At 45.9% G+C, this 18,741-nt stretch overlaps 3 protein-coding genes across 5 annotated transcripts in view; 2 read left to right on the forward strand and 1 right to left on the reverse strand.

The window, feature by feature from the left end:
* LOC147639580 (glycosyltransferase-like At2g41451) overlaps positions 1-18,741 on the reverse strand; it is an 89,519-nt gene that overhangs the window by 30,757 nt on the left and 40,021 nt on the right. Inside the window, exons 5-6 of the mRNA XM_086825603.1 lie at positions 15,216-15,350; positions 15,076-15,120 (exon numbers count right to left, since the gene is read on the reverse strand). Of these exons, the coding sequence (XP_086681729.1) occupies positions 15,076-15,120; positions 15,216-15,350 (180 nt within the window). The remainder of the gene's footprint in view (positions 1-15,075; positions 15,121-15,215; positions 15,351-18,741) is intronic.
* LOC147639581 (uncharacterized) lies at positions 2,995-4,507 on the forward strand. The gene is made up of 3 exons (XM_086825564.1): positions 2,995-3,806; positions 3,870-3,941; positions 4,002-4,507. Exons 1-3 carry the CDS (start codon positions 3,647-3,649, stop codon positions 4,304-4,306), a joined length of 537 nt encoding a protein of 178 aa, XP_086681690.1. The 5' UTR covers positions 2,995-3,646; the 3' UTR covers positions 4,307-4,507.
* Positions 9,029-10,315, forward strand: LOC147639582 (uncharacterized). 3 transcript variants are annotated; one of them, XM_086825576.1, is made up of 3 exons: positions 9,029-9,614; positions 9,678-9,818; positions 9,861-10,315. In XM_086825576.1, the coding sequence occupies exons 1-3, from the start codon at positions 9,455-9,457 to the stop codon at positions 10,112-10,114; spliced, it is 555 nt and encodes a 184-aa protein (XP_086681702.1). In that variant the 5' UTR covers positions 9,029-9,454; the 3' UTR covers positions 10,115-10,315. The 3 variants fall into 3 exon arrangements, with proteins under 3 accessions (XP_086681702.1, XP_086681718.1, XP_086681710.1); XM_086825592.1 differs by having other exon boundaries at positions 9,678-9,749; positions 9,810-10,315; XM_086825584.1 differs by having other exon boundaries at positions 9,029-9,605.

An 18,741-nucleotide genomic window follows, 5' to 3' on the forward strand; every position in this document is an offset into this window, starting at 1 on the left:
AGTCTAGTTCCAGAAAGTTAGCTTAACTGACCTAAAAATGGTCAAAAAGTGACCAAACTGACTTAGAAAATTCTAGAATCAGTTTGTTTGGTTAGGAGCTCAAATTTTCCTATAAATAGAAGCCTCCCCTTGTTGAAAAAAACATAGTCTCTTATGCTTTGTTACTCTACTCCACCTAAGCCAAAATACATAGTCTCTTATGCTTTGTTACTCTACTCCATCTAAGCCAAAATACATAGTCTATTATGCTTTGTTACTCTACTCCACCTAAGCCAAAATACATAGTCTCTTATGCTTTGTTACTCTACTCCACCTAAGCCAAAATACATAGTCTCTTATGCTTTGTTACTCTACTCCACCTAAGCCAAATTAGATAGAGTCTTATGCTTTGTTACTCTACTCCACCTAAGCTAAAATATATAGTGTCTTATGCCTTGTTACTCTACTCCACCTAAGCCAAGAACTGTGAATTCTTTAATAATTCACTAGTTTTTGATACCTCTCTCTTTCTTCAATCTCCATTGGTGGCTCCATCAACATACTAAACCAATTGATTGGTTGGGGGCCTCTACCGTGAATAAAGAATCAAGCAAATCATAAGGTAAGTATATTGAATTTCGATCTTTTCTATGATTTCTCAATGATTCTCTCTTCTCAACCCCTCTCAAGCTTGAGAAGTTTAATTGGTATGGTTTTTTTTAAATGCTAATGAAGTTAATTGGTGAATAGTAGTGAAGAGTTACATAATTTAATAAATGCTATAGAAGTTAATTTCCACTTATATTTAAATTCTAATGGTTTTTATAATTTCTCTCTCTCACTCAAGAAATGGTCATACTCATGACCCATTCTCAATCCAAATGAAGCTTTTCATAAAGCTTTTCCTTAATCCAAGATTAAGCTATTCTTGAGGCCAAATTAATGGCTTTTTGCTATGCTTTTAGTTTATGCACATTGATGATTCAATCCATTATGGATTGATGACCCAATTAGAGACCATTCTAATTGTTTTCTTAATGATCCAATTAGAGACCATTATGGATTGATGATCCAATTAGAGACCATTCTAATTGTTTTCTTAATGATCCAATTAGAGACCATTATGGATTGATGATCCAATTAGAGACCATTCTAATTATTTCTTTAATAATGAGCTTTATCCCTTAGAAAAAAATTGAGATTTATCAGTCATAGTAGCGGAGCTATGGCAAAATTTTTATAGAAATTACGCATAAAATAAATTCATTCAAAGCATAAAAAGAGGACTTTCTACCATATTCTAGGAACTATCATCCTAGATTAATTAAAAGAATTTTATCATGCATGGAGATGTGGATGTTTGCACGTAGATGTAGATGTATAGATGTAGATGTGGATATGGAGGTGGATGGATGCATGTAGATGTAGATGTATAGATGTAGATGTGAATGGAGATGTGGATGTATGCATGTAGATGTAGATGTATAGATGTGGATGTGGATGTATACATGTAGATGTAGATGTATAGATACGGATGTGGATGTGGAGGTGGATGTATACATGTAGATGTAGATGTATAGATGTAGATGTGGATGTGGAGGTAGATGGATGCATGTAGATGTAGATGTATAGATGTAGATGGGAATGGAGATATGGACGTATGCATGTAGATGTAGATGTATAGATGTAGATGTGGATGTGGAGGTGGATGGATGCATGTAGATGTAGATGTATAGATGTAGATGTGAATGGAGATGTGGATGTATACATGTAGATGTAGATGTATAGATATAGATGTGGAAGTGGAGGTGGATGGATGCATGTAGATGTAGATGTATAGATGTAGATGTAGATACGAATGGAGATGTGGATGTATGCATGTAGATGTAGGTGTATAGATGTAGATGTGGATGTAGAGGTGGATGTATGCATGTAGATGTAGATGTATAGATGTGGATGTGAATGTGGAGGTAGATGTATGCATATAGATATAGATGTATGGAGGTGAATGTGAATGTGGATGTAGATGTATGCATAGAGATGTAGATGTATGTATGTAGATGTGAATGTACGCATATAGATGTAGATGTATGGATGTGAATATGCGATATGTGATGTGAGGGAATCTGAAGTGATGAGATAGAAATGATGTGATGGGATGAGTATACATATAAATGGAATATGGAATAAGTAATGTAGATTGATGAGGGATAATGTGGAAAAATGAAAGTTAAAATAGAAATTGTATTGTAAACTGTTTGTAAATGCTGTTTGTAAATGATTGTTTTATGTCAAGAATGCTGGGGGGAGCATTTTGACCGTCTTGTGATTAAAGTCGTGATGGTAAAGTTGCAACTGCTGACGGGGAGTCAATGAAGGACGTCTCGCGTAGCAAGGTCGGCCGAGGTCTTGACCAGCCTCGGTGCGATTAAAATGGTGAGCTTCCGGTACGGTGGATGAGGGGCCAAGGAAGCGGCCTATGCGTGAAGCGCTAGGTTACCTGCGAAGGATCCTAGAGGGTGCTGACCATACGGTGCTCGGGCTCTGGGTCGCCTAGGATACCCACGCGTGCGTCGAGGAAGATATTGGAACAGAGTTGGAGTTGTTTTCTGAATCGGGCATGGATCTGGTTGATTGACCTTGCTGGTCTTCAATGGATGAGTCCATGGCCCCTTATATGGATCTGTTGGTTGATCTTGCTGATCTTCAACGAGAGTCCATCTTGATAAGTGATTATATTGCCAAGTATTAAAGGCTAGGAACTATCGAAACGGCCCCTGAGCGTTCTAGTTGCCAATGATGCCATATATACTCTGATGAAGGAATGATGGAAAATTATTAAAGGCTAGGAACTATCGAAACGGCCCCTGAGCGTTCTAGTTGCCAATGATGCCATATATACTCTGATGAAGGAATGATGGAAAATTAACAATCAATGGGATAAATTGGAAGATGGTGATCAATGATACTATGGTTTTATTAAAGGATTGTTTTAAACTGGTTGAATGTCACCATTGAGCTATCTAATGGTCCTCTTATCTTCTTGTGTGAGCTTTGGGCTCTGGATGAGCATACTCCGTAGTGGTGCTCCATCGCTAGGACTGGCACGGCGTGATTCGTAGTGCCAGGGACGGGTGGATTGCACACGGTGTATGTTTCTGGATTACCACCGCTAGGACTGGCACGGCGTGATTCGTAGTGCCAGGGACGGGTGGATTGTACACTGTGTGTGTACCTGGAATTGACTTTCCGGTGGGCCTGTTTGTGCCCGGAAATGTCAAGTATTGTGCAAGTACATGAACGGAGATTATCCTTTAACAATGTTGCATTGTGCACTCATGTTTGCCTGCCTTTGAAATGTTTTCGCGTGAACTGGTTTCGTTTGCATGCCTGACATGTGTGTCTAGCTCAGGGGTCGGGGACGCCCTCCCGTGAGCCGTGGAATGCCTTGTCTTCTGACAGGTTTTGTGGCGTGTGAACAGGTGGGAAATCCTTATTTAAATAAGAGTTTTAAGTTATAAGCCTTATAACTTACAGGTTTCATACTTCATTAAAAGTAGGTGGACACTTTATAAGTGTGGGCACCCTCTTTTGGCCTGGGCACCCTTTTATAGCATGTGGGGTGGGGGTTGGCCACCTACCCCACCTACCACACCCAATCTTTTGCATGGGAGGAAGGCGCCTCACTTCCAGCCCTCTCCCTTGCATTTTGGAGGAAGAAAACACAATTGTTGGCTGGGATTTAGAGAAAACAGGCTGGAGCACTCATTATTCTCATGAAACTGGTCGTACAGCAGGTACAACAGGTACAACAGCAGGTACAGCAGGTACAGCAGGTACAGTACCTTCATTAATTGCTGATTCTGGTCGTACAGCAGGTACACCAACAGGTACAGCAGGTACAGTACCTTCATTAATTGCTGATTCTGGTCGTACAGCAGGTACAGCAGGTACACCAGCAGGTACAGCAGGTACAACAGGTACAGTACCTTCATTAATTGCTGATTCTGGTCGTACAGCAGGTACAGCAGGTACAGTACCTTCATTATTTGCTGATTCTGGTCGTACAGCAGGTACAGCAGCAGGTACAGCAGGTATAGCAGGTCAAACCAGTGGGGTTATCCGCGTGGATTTAGGACATACGCATTTCCTACAAGTGGCCCAGGTTGTTTCACTCTTCCTACTGGCTGTACGGTGGCTCCAGAAGATTTTCATCGCGAAGAATGAGGAATTCTCCTGCTCTCCTATGTCTGGACTCCTCTTCCATTCACCGAGTCAACTCCGTGAGGGTGCCCCATCGCTAGGACTGGCACGGCGTGATCCGTAGTGCCAGGGACGGGTGGATTGCACGCGAAGTGTGACTCTGGAAGGTGCTATGGACGGGGCAGCCCTTGGTGACTGCAGACTCGGCATCAACAAACATGTTTGGGTTTGATACTTTGTTTTCATTGTGCATTGCTTATTGGAAATCTGGCCTTGGGCCCGTGTACTTGTAACAAATTCTCCCAAGTAATAATATCATTTCCTTGGGGGGGGGCCGGCCGTTCCGGCCTCAGTGTGGTGTCATCTATCTATGCTCAGAGTTGTTAATTACTTTTTGCTATTTTGTCTTGTGCTATTGTCTTTTAAGAGTGTATATTAAAGTGCTAACTGGAGAAGTGAGTCCAGGAAGGGGTGACCCCTGCTTGGGTCTCGTTTCAGTGGTATCAGAGCACGGATCTTCCTTTTTCTACATTGGGAGACGATCCAAAGGCTTCCTGACCACTCTCCATTAGTGACTTTACTCTTATTATGGCTAGCCAAGCAAGTAGCAGGGAAGTGCCAAATTCAAAGGGGCACTCCAGTGGAACACAAGCAAGTGGACGGATGCCTTATGCCCGTGATCATGTATGGTTGGGACAGCCGTCCCGTGGCAAGGAGAAAATGCAGGAGCAAGAGCAAGAGCCAAGTGCCATGAATGCAGAAATTCAGCGTATGCGAGAGCTTCTCCATGCCAGGGAGATGGAATTGGCCAGCCTACGTGAGGACCCACACATTCAACAAGTGCTAGATGCAAAGAAAAAGGAGGCAACCGTCTTTCAAGACTTTGAAGCTTTGGCTCGTGGATCAGGGCTGAAACCTCGTGAGCTAGCTCTTTCATTCTTAGTGGATAAGGGTGATGTATTGCAGGGCCAGGATGGGGAGCTTGTTATAAAGAGATCTCCATTGGTGGACATGCCTGGGATAGCCTCTCCAAAGCTGAAATCTGCTGTCCACAAAGAGGAGCCTTCCATTACATCCCGACGTGATTCTACCTTATATGGGAGGCATAGCCATGCCTATGAAGGTAACATTACTTCTAGAGATGATCGTTACAAGCCTCATTCTTCATCATTGCAGGTTTCTCATGGGCTTAGAGAGCACCGACATCCCCGTACTACTACTTTACCTGTTGAACTCTCCCATGAAGAGCCATTTCTTCATGCTCCCATCTCCACATCCTCTCCGGATCATGCTTATGCTGCAAGAGAAAGTGGTGGGGCTACACACATGCATGCAGGTACAGCACATGGTTCACGTCCACGTATGCCACCTAAGTATGCAGGAGCATCTATGGATGCCAGGGCTGATCCACATGAACGTGGAATCAAGAGGACGCATGGGGATTATGAGCATCATGTTCATAAGCAAAAGGAATTCAAAGCCGGGGACAAATCCGTCAAGTTCGAGACATATCATGGTGAGTTTGATGCTTCCAAGGTTATGTCATTTGTTTCCCAATTTGACATTGCTTTTAGTGATGAGGATTTTTCAGAAAAGTCCAAGGTGAGGCATGCCAGCATGTTCTTGAAGGGCACGGCCGCTCATTGGTGGCTTGCAGAAAAGCTCTCAGGCACTCCCGTGGACACTTGGGCTGAATTCAAAACTAGATTCTATGCCCAATTCTTACCCCCTAATGCCAAGAAGAACATCCGCAAGAAGTGGGATTGGGTTAAGCAGAATGAAGGTGAGTCAGTTCATGCTTATGTATCCAAGTTTTGGAAAACACTCTTGGAAGTTTCCCCTATTATGCAGGTAAATGATGAGGAACGCAAGAGAAAGTTTGAATCGGGACTCCAACCGGTTTACCAATCGGGCTTGGAGTTGTACCCAAACCACACTCTACAACAGCTCATTTCAGCTGCTTTGGCCACCGAACAATTGGAGCAAAAGCTGAAGCAAAATTATAGAGATGGACATGCTCAAAAGGGGAAGGACAAGGCTGTCCCAAATCTGCATAAGGGTGGACAGCCACCTAAAAGGGACTCCAATGAAGTTAAGGGAGCTCCAAAAGCTGAAAGTACTTCAGAGAAGAAGCGTCCCAACAAAAGGCCTAACTATGGACTTACTCCGGAACAAAGGGTGCAATATATACGTGACGGTAAGTGCTTTTCTTGTGGTAGTAAAGATCACATGGTCCGGCAATGCCCAAAGAAAGCAGGCAAAGAGGATGCAAAGGAAACCAAGGTTAATGTGCATATGGTGCCCGATGTACAAGGGGGGACAGCCCATGATGCTTTGGATAGGATGGTATGCAAGGCATGGGGACAGCTCAAAGATCAACCCGCATTATTTATGTTTGATGATTGTGCCACGGACAACTTCATATCATTGGAAATGGCTACAGCATTGGGCATTAGTGTGGATGACATGGGACCGGAGATTGAGGCCGGAAGTGCATTTGTTGGCAAGCAAGTCAAGGTCACACCCCTTATTGGCAAGCTTCGCATGCATATTCAGGGATATTTGGACCATGAGAACTTCCTCATTGCACCATTAAATGGGTGTGATGTATTGCTTGGAAAGCCTTGGCACTCCCGTCTTGATCCTCGCAAGGCTTACAAGACCAACCGGATCACATTTATGCATAGGGGCAAAGAGCATGTTATTGATGCCGGTGTGGAAGGGAATTCTATCCCTATTGTATCCCACATTCAAATAAATAAAGCCATGAGAAAGGGTCTTTGCTCGTACATGATTTTTGTTCGTGATAGAGTAGACCATGTTGATCATTCTCTTGATTCTCTCACATGTGATAGGCTGGAATTTTTGAAACAATATGAAGATTGCTTTACAGATTCACTTCCAGGGGAGCTACCACCACCACGGCCGGAGGATCATCGTATAGACCTTGTGCCTGGCAGTTCTCCACCAAATAGGCCGGCATACCGTGTGAGTGCATCACAGCAGGAGGAGATCATGAAGCAAGTCAATGAGCTCATGCAAAAAGGTTTGATCCGCCCTAGCTCTTCACCGTATTGCTCTCCCGTACTTCTAGTGCAGAAGAAGGATCTCTCTTATCGTATGTGTGTGGATTATCGGGCTCTAAATAAACTAACCATCAAGAATAGGTTTCCTATTCCTCGTATTGATGATATTTTGGATAGATTGGATGGCTCGGCATATTTCAGCCGAATTGATTTGAAGAGTGGATATCATCAAGTACGGGTAGTACCAGAGGATGTGCATAAGACCGCTTTCAGGACAGCATTTGGTTTGTACGAGTATCTTGTTATGCCTTTCGGTCTTACAAATGCTCCTGCCACTTTTAACCGTATGATGGACAGGATTTTTAGAGATCATCGATCGTTCACTGGAGTTTTCTTCGATGACATCTTGGTTTATTCCAAGAGTGAAGAAGAGCACAGAAAGCATTTGGCCATAGTCTTTGAAGAACTCCGAAAGCATAGACTTCACATCAATGCTAAGAAGAGTGAGTTCTTCCTCTCCGAAATTCATTATCTTGGGCACATTGTTTCTCAAGATGGCATACGAATGGATCCCGCCAAGATTGAGGCTATCAAGAATTGGCCTGAACTCAAGTCAGTGCATGAGGTTCGTAGTTTTCTTGGGTTATGCTCATACTATAGACGGTTCATATGGCATTTTGCTTTGATTGCTGCCCCTCTTCATCAGTTGACAAAGAAGAAAGTCTCCTTTCAGTGGACTTCATTGGAAAGCAAAGCTTTCTATTCACTAAAGGATGCAATCATATCTGGGCCCGTGTTGATCATTCCTGACTTGCACAAGCCATTCTTTGTGGAATGTGATGCATGTGGAGATTGTTTAGGTGCTATTTGCCACTTGTGGAGTTTGCATACAATAACACGGTGCATGCTTCTACTGGGAAGGCTCCCTTTGAGATAGTTTATGGCAAAGTGGTATTGCCTCCCATCCTACGTACTAAGGATGAGATTTTTGCTGCTGATGACTTTGTCAGGGACTTGGATATTGCCTTTGCACAGGTACGGACAGCCATAGCCCGTTCTCAAGAGAAGCATAAGAAGGCTGCAGACAAGCATAGAAAGCATTTGGATGTCAAGGTAAATGATTGGGTATTGCTGAAATTCGAAAAAGCTAGACTCCGTAAGAGATCTGGTAAGGAGAGGATGTTTCCCAAGCTCTCATCCAGGTATTATGGGCCTTTCAAGGTCATTGAGCAGATCAATGAAGTTGCTTTTCGTTTAGCATTGCCATCCCATTGGAAGATACATAATGCTTTCCATGTTAGCCTCTTACGAAAGTATGTGGGTCCGGAACCAAGTCTTCCTATCATTGAGGATCCACCAGAAGTGGATGAGTTGGAAGAGATTTTGCAACCAGAGCAGATTGTGTTTCATAAAGAGCGTAAGCTATCTGCAGGCAAGCTTGTAAGACGCTATTTGGTGAAGTTCAAGAACTATCTCCCCATTGATGCTAAGTGGGTTGATGAGGACTACTTCAAAGATTATCCGCAGCTTCTCCATGACTATTTGGAAGCTTTTCAGTTGCGGACAACTGTTTAGAAGACGGGGAGATGTCACCATTGAGCTATCTAATGGTCCTCTTATCTTCTTGTGTGAGCTTTGGGCTCTGGATGAGCATACTCCGTAGTGGTGCTCCATCGCTAGGACTGGCACGGCGTGATTCGTAGTGCCAGGGACGGGTGGATTGCACACGGTGTATGTTTCTGGATTACCACCGCTAGGACTGGCACGGCGTGATTCGTAGTGCCAGGGACGGGTGGATTGTACACTGTGTGTACCTGGAATTGACTTTCCGGTGGGCCTGTTTGTGCCCGGAAATGTCAAGTATTGTGCAAGTACATGAACGGAGATTATCCTTTAACAATGTTGCATTGTGCACTCATGTTTGCCTGCCTTTGAAATGTTTTCGCGTGAACTGGTTTCGTTTGCATGCCTGACATGTGTGTCTAGCTCAGGGGTCGGGGACGCCCTCCCGTGAGCCGTGGAATGCCTTGTCTTCTGACAGGTTTTGTGGCGTGTGAACAGGTGGGAAATCCTTATTTAAATAAGAGTTTTAAGTTATAAGCCTTATAACTTACAGGTTTCATACTTCATTAAAAGTAGGTGGACACTTTATAAGTGTGGGCACCCTCTTTTGGCCTGGGCACCCTTTTATAGCATGTGGGGTGGGGGTTGGCCACCTACCCCACCTACCACACCCAATCTTTTGCATGGGAGGAAGGCGCCTCACTTCCAGCCCTCTCCCTTGCATTTTGGAGGAAGAAAACACAATTGTTGGCTGGGATTTAGAGAAAACAGGCTGGAGCACTCATTATTCTCATGAAACTGGTCGTACAGCAGGTACAACAGGTACAACAGCAGGTACAGCAGGTACAGCAGGTACAGTACCTTCATTAATTGCTGATTCTGGTCGTACAGCAGGTACACCAACAGGTACAGCAGGTACAGTACCTTCATTAATTGCTGATTCTGGTCGTACAGCAGGTACAGCAGGTACACCAGCAGGTACAGCAGGTACAACAGGTACAGTACCTTCATTAATTGCTGATTCTGGTCGTACAGCAGGTACAGCAGGTACAGTACCTTCATTATTTGCTGATTCTGGTCGTACAGCAGGTACAGCAGCAGGTACAGCAGGTATAGCAGGTCAAACCAGTGGGGTTATCCGCGTGGATTTAGGACATACGCATTTCCTACAAGTGGCCCAGGTTGTTTCACTCTTCCTACTGGCTGTACGGTGGCTCCAGAAGATTTTCATCGCGAAGAATGAGGAATTCTCCTGCTCTCCTATGTCTGGACTCCTCTTCCATTCACCGAGTCAACTCCGTGAGGGTGCCCCATCGCTAGGACTGGCACGGCGTGATCCGTAGTGCCAGGGACGGGTGGATTGCACGCGAAGTGTGACTCTGGAAGGTGCTATGGACGGGGCAGCCCTTGGTGACTGCAGACTCGGCATCAACAAACATGTTTGGGTTTGATACTTTGTTTTCATTGTGCATTGCTTATTGGAAATCTGGCCTTGGGCCCGTGTACTTGTAACAAATTCTCCCAAGTAATAATATCATTTCCTTGGGGGGGGGCCGGCCGTTCCGGCCTCAGTGTGGTGTCATCTATCTATGCTCAGAGTTGTTAATTACTTTTTGCTATTTTGTCTTGTGCTATTGTCTTTTAAGAGTGTATATTAAAGTGCTAACTGGAGAAGTGAGTCCAGGAAGGGGTGACCCCTGCTTGGGTCTCGTTTCATTGAATCTGGTTGGAAAAAAGGCAATTTCATATTGGGTGTGTGAGTGGTGTGACTAGTTTTATTTTGCATGAACATCCGGCTAGGGGGCCTTGGAACTCTTTTCCTTGGTACCCGGGACAAAACCTAACCAAATTTTTTTAATTGGATCCCATCACTACAGTGGTTGGGCGGTTGGCTAACCCATGGGATTGGATGGGGTTAGGCTGGACTGATGGATCCGTAAACCGAGACTCAAACTTTTGTTTTTACGATAGAAAAGAAAAAAATAAATAAATCCCGGACAGTAACTGTTCTATGGATAAGAATCAACGGCTGTGCCTCTTGAATGGGGAAAAAAGCGTTGATCCCAATGATCCAAGTGCAAGTTTCTTCCTTGAACTGACTAAGTATCTTATAGATGTAATCGGATCATCTCGATCAGAAATGATCTTGACTACGTTAGAGTAAAAAGTTATCCTGGTGGAATCGCCCGTGCTTTCCGGTAAAGGAAGTTTTTCCGGGTTCGGTTTTGGAACAACCGACGGATTAGTCTCTTATCCGGATATCCGTGAGCGAGGCCCCGAGTGTGGGACCCCTGTCCCACGCGAGAAGCGCTACTTCCGCTGCCAGTACCCCGAATCCGTTGCTCGGTGGGAACAGGGATCTTACATTTGCCCTTCTTTTTGGGCTTGTTTGCATCCCCTTTGTCAGACTTTTCACCACTAGAAGAGAGCTGTCCATGACCAGCCTTGCTAGACTGTTGTCCCCCATGCTTAAAGCTCTTTGCTTTACCCTTATCCTTGGCTGTAAATGCCTTTTCTCCACCACGGTTGCTCGATATGTTTGCTCTTGTTTGCTCTTCCTGCAAGAGTAAACCCACGAGCTCTTCAAAAGTGACGGGATCACCACCTCCTCTCATCGAGAGGTTGAGAGAGGTGTGAAAGCCCAAGTAGGAAGGCGGTAAAGAATGAAGAGTGTTGGTGACCATCTGTCTGTCTGGGATAACCTCATCAATGTTGAGCAATTGTTCCTGCAAATCTTTCACTTTGGTGAGATGATCTGCCATAGAGTCACCCTCATCCATAGAAAGAAGATCCAATTGCCTCTTCAAGTAGGCAACTCTTGCCTCGTTGCGTACCTGATACATTGCTTCCAATGTGTCCCATGCAAGCTTCGATGTCTTGCATGAACGAATGTGCGGAATAATAGTCCTTTTCACTGAAAGGGCTATCAATGACATGGCCTGTGCATCTCTAGAGTCCCATCTCTTCTGCTCTTGTGTGGGAGCAGGATCTACATCAGGAGGTCTTTGAGCACCTCCCCTTTGAGGCGTGGCTGGCTGAATGGTATGTGGGCGTGTGTCATCACCGCACACGATGCCCCAAAGCCCTTTGGCTACCAGCAAATTACGGATCATAAAACTCCAGAGGGAGTAGTTGGATCCATCCAGCTTGTCCTCCTGGGTGAGCACACCAAATACATCCGTAGCATTCTGTGCCATGTCAACAAAGTATAACTGCAAGCAAACCAAGCACCAATGTGCACTGCCAGGCAACCAAATGTCCTGCGCAAATGTATGCCTGCAAACCAAAGCAAGTGTAAACCTGCACCAAATTGTCCAATTACACTCAATGTGTATACATACGCGACAAATCGCAGCTGTAATGCCCAATTACATGCTCCAATCAGAAAATCCCCAATTTTTATGCACTCCAATCGCTTCAATGTGCATCTAATTTGCCAATTTCCTCAAAAGCCCCAAATTTCTGCAAATGTATAAATGTATGAGCTTCAATTTGCCAATTTTGACCTCAATTTTGAAAACCCCCAAATTTCTGCAAATGAGAGAGGTTCAATTTGCTGATTTTGACCTCAATTTCGAAAACCCCCAAATTGCACCTGCAATTTTCCTTTCAATCTGACTTGCACAGCATTGTCTGCAAAATCTGCATATGGCCTGCACTGGAATGGCTGCAGATTTTGTATTTGACTTAGAAATTTTTACAGGAAAATACCTTCAGGCAAGGTGTCGTTGCAGGTGGCCAGTCGTTGCAGGTGGAGACGTTGGAGGGAGTCAAATGTTGTACGTTGCAGAGGACTGATGAGAGCAAACGTCTGACCAACCAGAGCGGGCGTGTGCTGGGTAGTCGAGCAGGCGGAATGTTGGGGAGCTGACGGGTCCCAGCCGGCGAGCAGCAGGCGTGCTGGAGTCGGCTAGGCGTTACCGATGCGAACAGGTCAGAAGCGGAAAACACAAGTGCGGGCGCCTGGAGTCGACGATGGAGCAGACGGGCGCTGGCTAGCGAAGAGGTAGGCGGACAAGCGGGAGACCTGCACTGGAGTCGCTAGTGAACGCGAATGGCCTGTAACGGGCGACAATGAGGTGAGGACGGCAGGTATCGGGCGAGCAGCACGGCGGTGGAGTCGCTTGTCAAGCAGGCGGGACAAAGGCGATGGACGAGTCAGGCGCAGGCTCCCGGTGCTTGTGCTAGGCTGGACCAGCCGGGACGGAGCAGACGGAGGCGCAGGGAGGGCGGACGTGCTGGCTCGAACGGAGCAGGTGACGTGGGCGCCGTGGGTAACGGAACACAGAGGAGTCGATGCCAAACAAGCTCTAATCAAACCGAGCATCAGGGAAATGATGTTGTCATCAACCTCCAGATCCTAAAAGCGGTACCAGACTGTAGCCTGATCTCAGACTATAGCTTGTGAAAATCATCCTCTTTGACTTCGGTGTGAGTGTGGTCCTCTTCTAATCTCGGACATGCACATAAGCTGTACAAACGAAAACACGTACGTGAGAAACAGAAGGCTTGTGTCCTGTAAAAGCCGCCTCTGGAGTCTTTCCCTCAACCGCTTTAGTGAGAGAGTGGTTGATAAGATAAACTGAGGTAGCCAAAGCTTCACCCCAGAAATCAGGAAGGGGACCTGCTTGATGCAACAAAGCACTAGCCATCTTTTTTACGTTCTGGTTCTTCCGTTCCACAACTCCATTCTGTTGAGAAGTGTAAGGAACTATGGTCTATTGGTGAATGCCCTTCGATGCAAGGAAGTCATCAAAGAAGAAGTTTCCTCTGGCCTCCACCCCGATTTGGCAGCCGATTCCCCATCGTGATTCCTCCCCCGGTTCTCAGTGTCCAGTGAGGCCGCAGACCCCATTGTGCCCCCATCGAGCCACTCCCAATAGCCTTCTACTCCGGTGGATCACTCCTAGCCACACCCTCTCCTGCAACACAACCCCCCCCCGGCCCGGGGCCCCAATTGGCCCCCTCCCGCTTCCCCTCCATCCTTGCCTCCGACTATTCCTGCACCAGTTCCTTCTACCCTGCCCTCCTCATCGGAACCCATCCTCCCCCCCCCCTCCCCTCCCCTCTTCCACCTCTCCAGAGCACTCCCATCGACCCCTAGCAGCCCCCGACCATTGCCGCTTCCCCGGTGAGGGCTCTCCCGCCAAAGTCCCCAGGTGGGCCCCCAAGATCTTGGGGCAGCCTATGGATTATAGTTTCTTCCAGTGTCTCCTGACGGAAGGGACAAATATGTTTGAGGAGACAATAGCCCCTATCCGGATTTGTGTGGTTTTCCACCACTCCAGACCCTCTACGCCAAAAAATGGTGTGATGATCTTCTCTTTCCCCTTGAGTGCAGCCCCGGGGATAGAATGGGACTCTGAGTCAGTGACTGCCACCATCCAGGGACAGGCAGTTGAGCTCTCCCACCATTTTCACAACCTTCGCATCACCGACGTACTCACCCACCTATGGCCACTCGCTAGATTGGAGACCCAGCAGTGGAGACCCATCACTCTTCTAGGGACCGCCTATAAGATCTTGGCCAAGGCCATCTCCAAGCGACTTCGGCCTTTCCTCCCCAATTTGATTCATGACACTCAGATAGGCTTTGTTTAGGATCAGAGCATTCTAGACAACATGGGAGGCGACCGCTTGGCCAGGATGTGCCAACAAGATCTCATAGTGCTTCTTCTCAAGTTTGAGAAAGCCTATGATAGGGTGGATTGGAGCTTTCTAGAGGGCACGATGATCCACATGGGATTCCCTGTGGAGTGGATTCATGGCAAAATGAAAATCGAGATTCCCAAAACGTTTGGAAACTGGAAAAAATTTGCAAACGAAAATGGATCCAAACAACATGTCACCATGCCAAGTCATAGGGTTAGTTGCACTTCATTAAAATGCAAGATCCAGTTGATGAATGCACAAGCTTGCAATGCAAGGAAGAATCCGTTGAAGGTGCAGACAACGGCAATGGCACCAATTCACCCTCATGATCTCATTATTGTTGTCTAGGTAGGCCATTAATTTCCTAAGGCTAAGCATAATGTAGCGTGACCTTCCTAACACCAGCCAATGCTTTACAACACTATTGTCAACAGTGGCCGACAAGATGCTTCCCATACAGATATAAAACCCTACACTTGAAGTAACCAAAGACACTGTACAAAGAAAAGAGAAAAGAAGTGTCCTGTTTGCTGAGCCTATTATAAATCTAAAATAGCGTGGTAGACATCAACGCAATGTCTCAGCTAAAAACCAACTAATCCTAAAATGGTGAAACTTAAAAACACTTAACTGAAGGAAGTACAAGACTCACCTCACTAAAAGGGTCACTTATGTCATCTCGTTCGATTGCGCTCTCCTGCAAAGATTCAGAAGTTTCGAAACACCACTGTTTGGATGCACAGCAAAGACGTGAAATGTAACAAAATCCAAATAATAATATTGAGCACTTACATAGTTAGGAAAGACCACCATATCAACATCCTTCTCAACATCAGCCAATAAACGCCTTAGAGAATATTCTCCAGCACCAGCAGGATGAAGCAACTCATCTGTGTCAAGATGGATAATCCAATCCATGCCAGCTTCCTGAACAAACATTGACATAAACTCACTTCATCCTTAAACGGCATGCTTAATATTCAAGCACTCAAATCCACAAATAACGACATCAAGGGTAGAAGGGGATCACCCTGAAGAAAACCACACATTCGGAAATCTAACGATATGGGGGGGTTGCACACAAATGGGTTGTTGGTGCCTCTTGAAAGCCAAATTGTAAGTGGCCTCTACTTGCAACCATATCCCAAATTGCTCTGCCTTATGAGTAGATTCACATGTAAACAGACTTCACGCAGGACTATGGCATACTTTCCTACTCAATGACCTGAAGTGGACTGAAGTTTGACCATGGTAGAGTCCAGGCATGCTCCTTTGTCTATACCACCTTGATGTCTCGTACTCTGTGAGTGAATTATAATCTGTGTCCACATCTTCTCTATGTGACAATACCCTAGTCATGCTGCTCTGCGCAGCTATGGCCACCCCCACCTTTTCCCCCTTTTCCTGCCCTCACTGTCCAGTCTGGCCCTTCTACCTCCTTTTCCTTCCCTGCTTGCACTTTGAGGCACTCACCCCCTCTCTCCATTTGTTCGCTTCCACCGCCTCTCTCTCTCTCTCTCTCTCTCTCCAGCCTCTCGCCTCGCCCTTGCTCTGCTCAGTTCGCCTCGCCTGTTCGCCTTCGCATATCTGCGCCAGCCTCCCGCCAGCCCCTCGCCACACCCGCCCTAGCTCGTTTCCCACCCGCCCTAGCTCAGGCCCCCAAGGCAGCAACATAACTCTCCCTCTCTCTCTCTCTCTTTCCCGTTGCCCATCTCTCTTGCTACTCACATACGGACCTGTGCACCTATTGCCCACCTGCTCACCCTAGTTGTAGGGTAGGGTTGTAACCCACCTCCAAGCAGGTAAGGGCTTGCACCTCATGGGGGTGGGGTTCGTGAAGAGCAACCTCTCAAACAGTCCAGCAGTTTGACATGGCCAGCAAGAAAACCTTCTCGGAAACCCTCATCTCCCCTCCTACCAAACCCAATGAAAAACCATCACCATGGGAGCGGTACCTCTTGAGCATGATTCAACATCTTCAGCAAACAAATTCAGCCTTGCAAAATGAACTACATTAGACAAAACAACATCTTTCAACCCTGGAGAAACAGATTAAGGAACAACAACACGAAAAAGAAAACAGGGAGGAAATCACACAGGTAAATTTACTTGATCCACAGCCTAAAGAAATTCTCATTAAAGAAGTAATATCACAGATTAATGAAGAGAACGAGTAGCAATGGATTGCAAAAGAAATTAGGGTGGGTGGTTTGTCAGAGGGTTGGAAACAAGTGGAGGTATTGGAGGACGAGGAGATTGCGAATGATACTTATGTCCCGGAATGCGAGATTCTACAAAGAGAGCTGTGCAAAGCTATCCCTTTCATCGACATTGGAGATCCCTCAGTGGCAATCAAAGGAAAACATGTGGTTTTGAGGTACGCAGATATGAAAGACAAAATTAAAGTCATGAAGCAAACAAGGTCACTTAAGGGAACGAAGGTGTGGATGGCGGATGAACTCACAGCCACACAACTAAAAAACAGGAAACAAGAACTCAATAAAGTATACGAAGCAAGGAAACAAGGAAAATGAGCAGTCTACCGTAGAGGTAGAGTTGTTATTGCAGATTTCAGGACAACCAAACATGGTAGTAATGAAGAGTAGCTGCTAGAGAAATCATTCATGTTATCTAGGATTCTCCTACGATCATGTAGGGAATTTGAACTATTTTTAGTTTTATCTTTATTTTCATTTTGTTGCCCCCGAAGTGGAATGTAATCACATGGATGTATCTGATTAGTCCTATAGGTCAGATGTGGCCTCTAAAGGACGTTAATATAGTTTTCTTTCTTTCTCTCTTTCTTCTTTCTTCCTTCCGCTGCACACCCCCCCCCCACGGGGCCTTTGTGCCCTTCAGCCGCCTCTACCTTGCCGCCCTCTCTTCTGCTCCTGTCCACCTGCCACGCCCTCCTCCCTAATCATGCTGCTTTACACGGCTAGGGCCGCCCCCACGTTTTCCCCCCTTTTCCTGCCCTCACTGCCCAGTCAGCCCCTTTTTCCCTCCCTGCTTGCACTTTGAGGCACTCACCCCCTCTTCCTACAGCTATCATGCGGTACATTGCTTCATGCTGGACCTTTTCCCGCTCATGCATTGAGCCAAGTTCAGAGACTTATCCACAACTTCTTGTGGTCCGGCAGCGATGTGTGTGCTGCAAGGGCCAAAGTGGCCTGGCATGTGATTGTCCAACCCCTCCATGACGCCTACCCATGAACCGTGCGATTGCCCTGTCTTCGAACGTGTTTTGTGGCCTGTGAACAGATGGTAAGTGCACTCAAAAACTCTTGCATTATTTTATTAAAATGCTTTGTAATGTTTATAACCTTTGCAGGTTCACATTCATTAAAGATGGGTGGACAATTTTTACCGAGTTCCCAAGGCCTAACCCAGAGGGCACCCTGGTAGCCTGGTAGTGTGGGTGGACACCCCACATGTGGGCGGCCCAAGTGGTTGGCCACCTACCTTGTGCATGATCATGTGATCTTCTCCCTCCCCGGAGGAAAAAACGACTAATCCCCATCTCTCCTTGCTCTTCCTCATTTCATCGTTTTTGGACACTACAGGTGCTGTACTCCAACCGATCATGATTCCGAGCACACCCTGGTGATCAGCAGACAGAAGGCGACCATCTCTAGTACTCAGCACACGAAAATTCAGCTGATGCTGATTCTGTTGTATGACCAGCCCTTCCCCAATGTAGCCTCCCTCCAAGAGCAGCCAACCGGAGTGGGAGCCCTTGCTCTTGTTTGTTTTTTCTTTTTACCTCCTTGAAGGGATGTACACAGGAGGCTCCTCGTGGGGCTGATTTTTGTTGTTCCCTTTTCTGCGGACGTTTCTCTTTTATGACTAATGTCGGATCTAATAAATATTTTTAAAACTTGAATTATTTTTGGTGAGCAGTCTACTGTTCAACACCATGCCTTACATTCACAGTCTCTTTTATCCTAACTCCTCTGCTAAACCCTACTCTAACGAGTAACCCAAGCATATCACATGCAATGCGCGTTGGAGTTGATGCATGTGACAGGTGCAGAATAACATGTCCACTTTCATAATCATGTAAGTCCAATTTCATCACATATTCATACAGAAACGCTTTTATCACTTCTCTGGATATGAAGGGCAGATTCAGCCATGGCTGAGGGTGCAAATAAAAGCAAAGGCTTAGTATTGACACACTAGAACAGGTAGCTTAAGAAAGATGTTGATATCCACCAGCTAGTGACAGCTTGGACAAAGATTGCATATGCAATCAGCTGCTCTGCTAATACAGCACAACGTAAACAAATGGGAAGTTTCCGTACTTTAAAGGACAAGA

This window comes from Cibotium barometz, chromosome 3 (genome assembly GCF_041138505.1).
Source record: "Cibotium barometz isolate CiBa-2024 chromosome 3, ASM4113850v1, whole genome shotgun sequence".
NCBI lineage: Eukaryota > Viridiplantae > Streptophyta > Polypodiopsida > Cyatheales > Cibotiaceae > Cibotium > Cibotium barometz.

What these genes read in the sequence shown, in the direction of transcription:
- LOC147639582 (XM_086825576.1), top strand. Translation starts at nt 9,455, where the DNA reads ATGGGAGGAAGGCGCCTCACTTCCAGCCCTCTCCCTTGCATTTTGGAG. An exon ending in TACAACAGCAGGTACAGCAG is followed by an intron (nt 9,615 to 9,677) that starts GTACAGCAGGTA and finishes GTACACCAACAG; the next exon opens with GTACAGCAGGTACAGTACCT. An exon ending in TCGTACAGCAGGTACAGCAG is followed by an intron (nt 9,819 to 9,860) that starts GTACAGTACCTT and finishes GTCGTACAGCAG; the next exon opens with GTACAGCAGCAGGTACAGCA.
- LOC147639581 (XM_086825564.1), top strand. Translation starts at nt 3,647, where the DNA reads ATGGGAGGAAGGCGCCTCACTTCCAGCCCTCTCCCTTGCATTTTGGAG. An exon ending in TACAACAGCAGGTACAGCAG is followed by an intron (nt 3,807 to 3,869) that starts GTACAGCAGGTA and finishes GTACACCAACAG; the next exon opens with GTACAGCAGGTACAGTACCT. An exon ending in TACAGCAGGTACACCAGCAG is followed by an intron (nt 3,942 to 4,001) that starts GTACAGCAGGTA and finishes GTCGTACAGCAG; the next exon opens with GTACAGCAGGTACAGTACCT.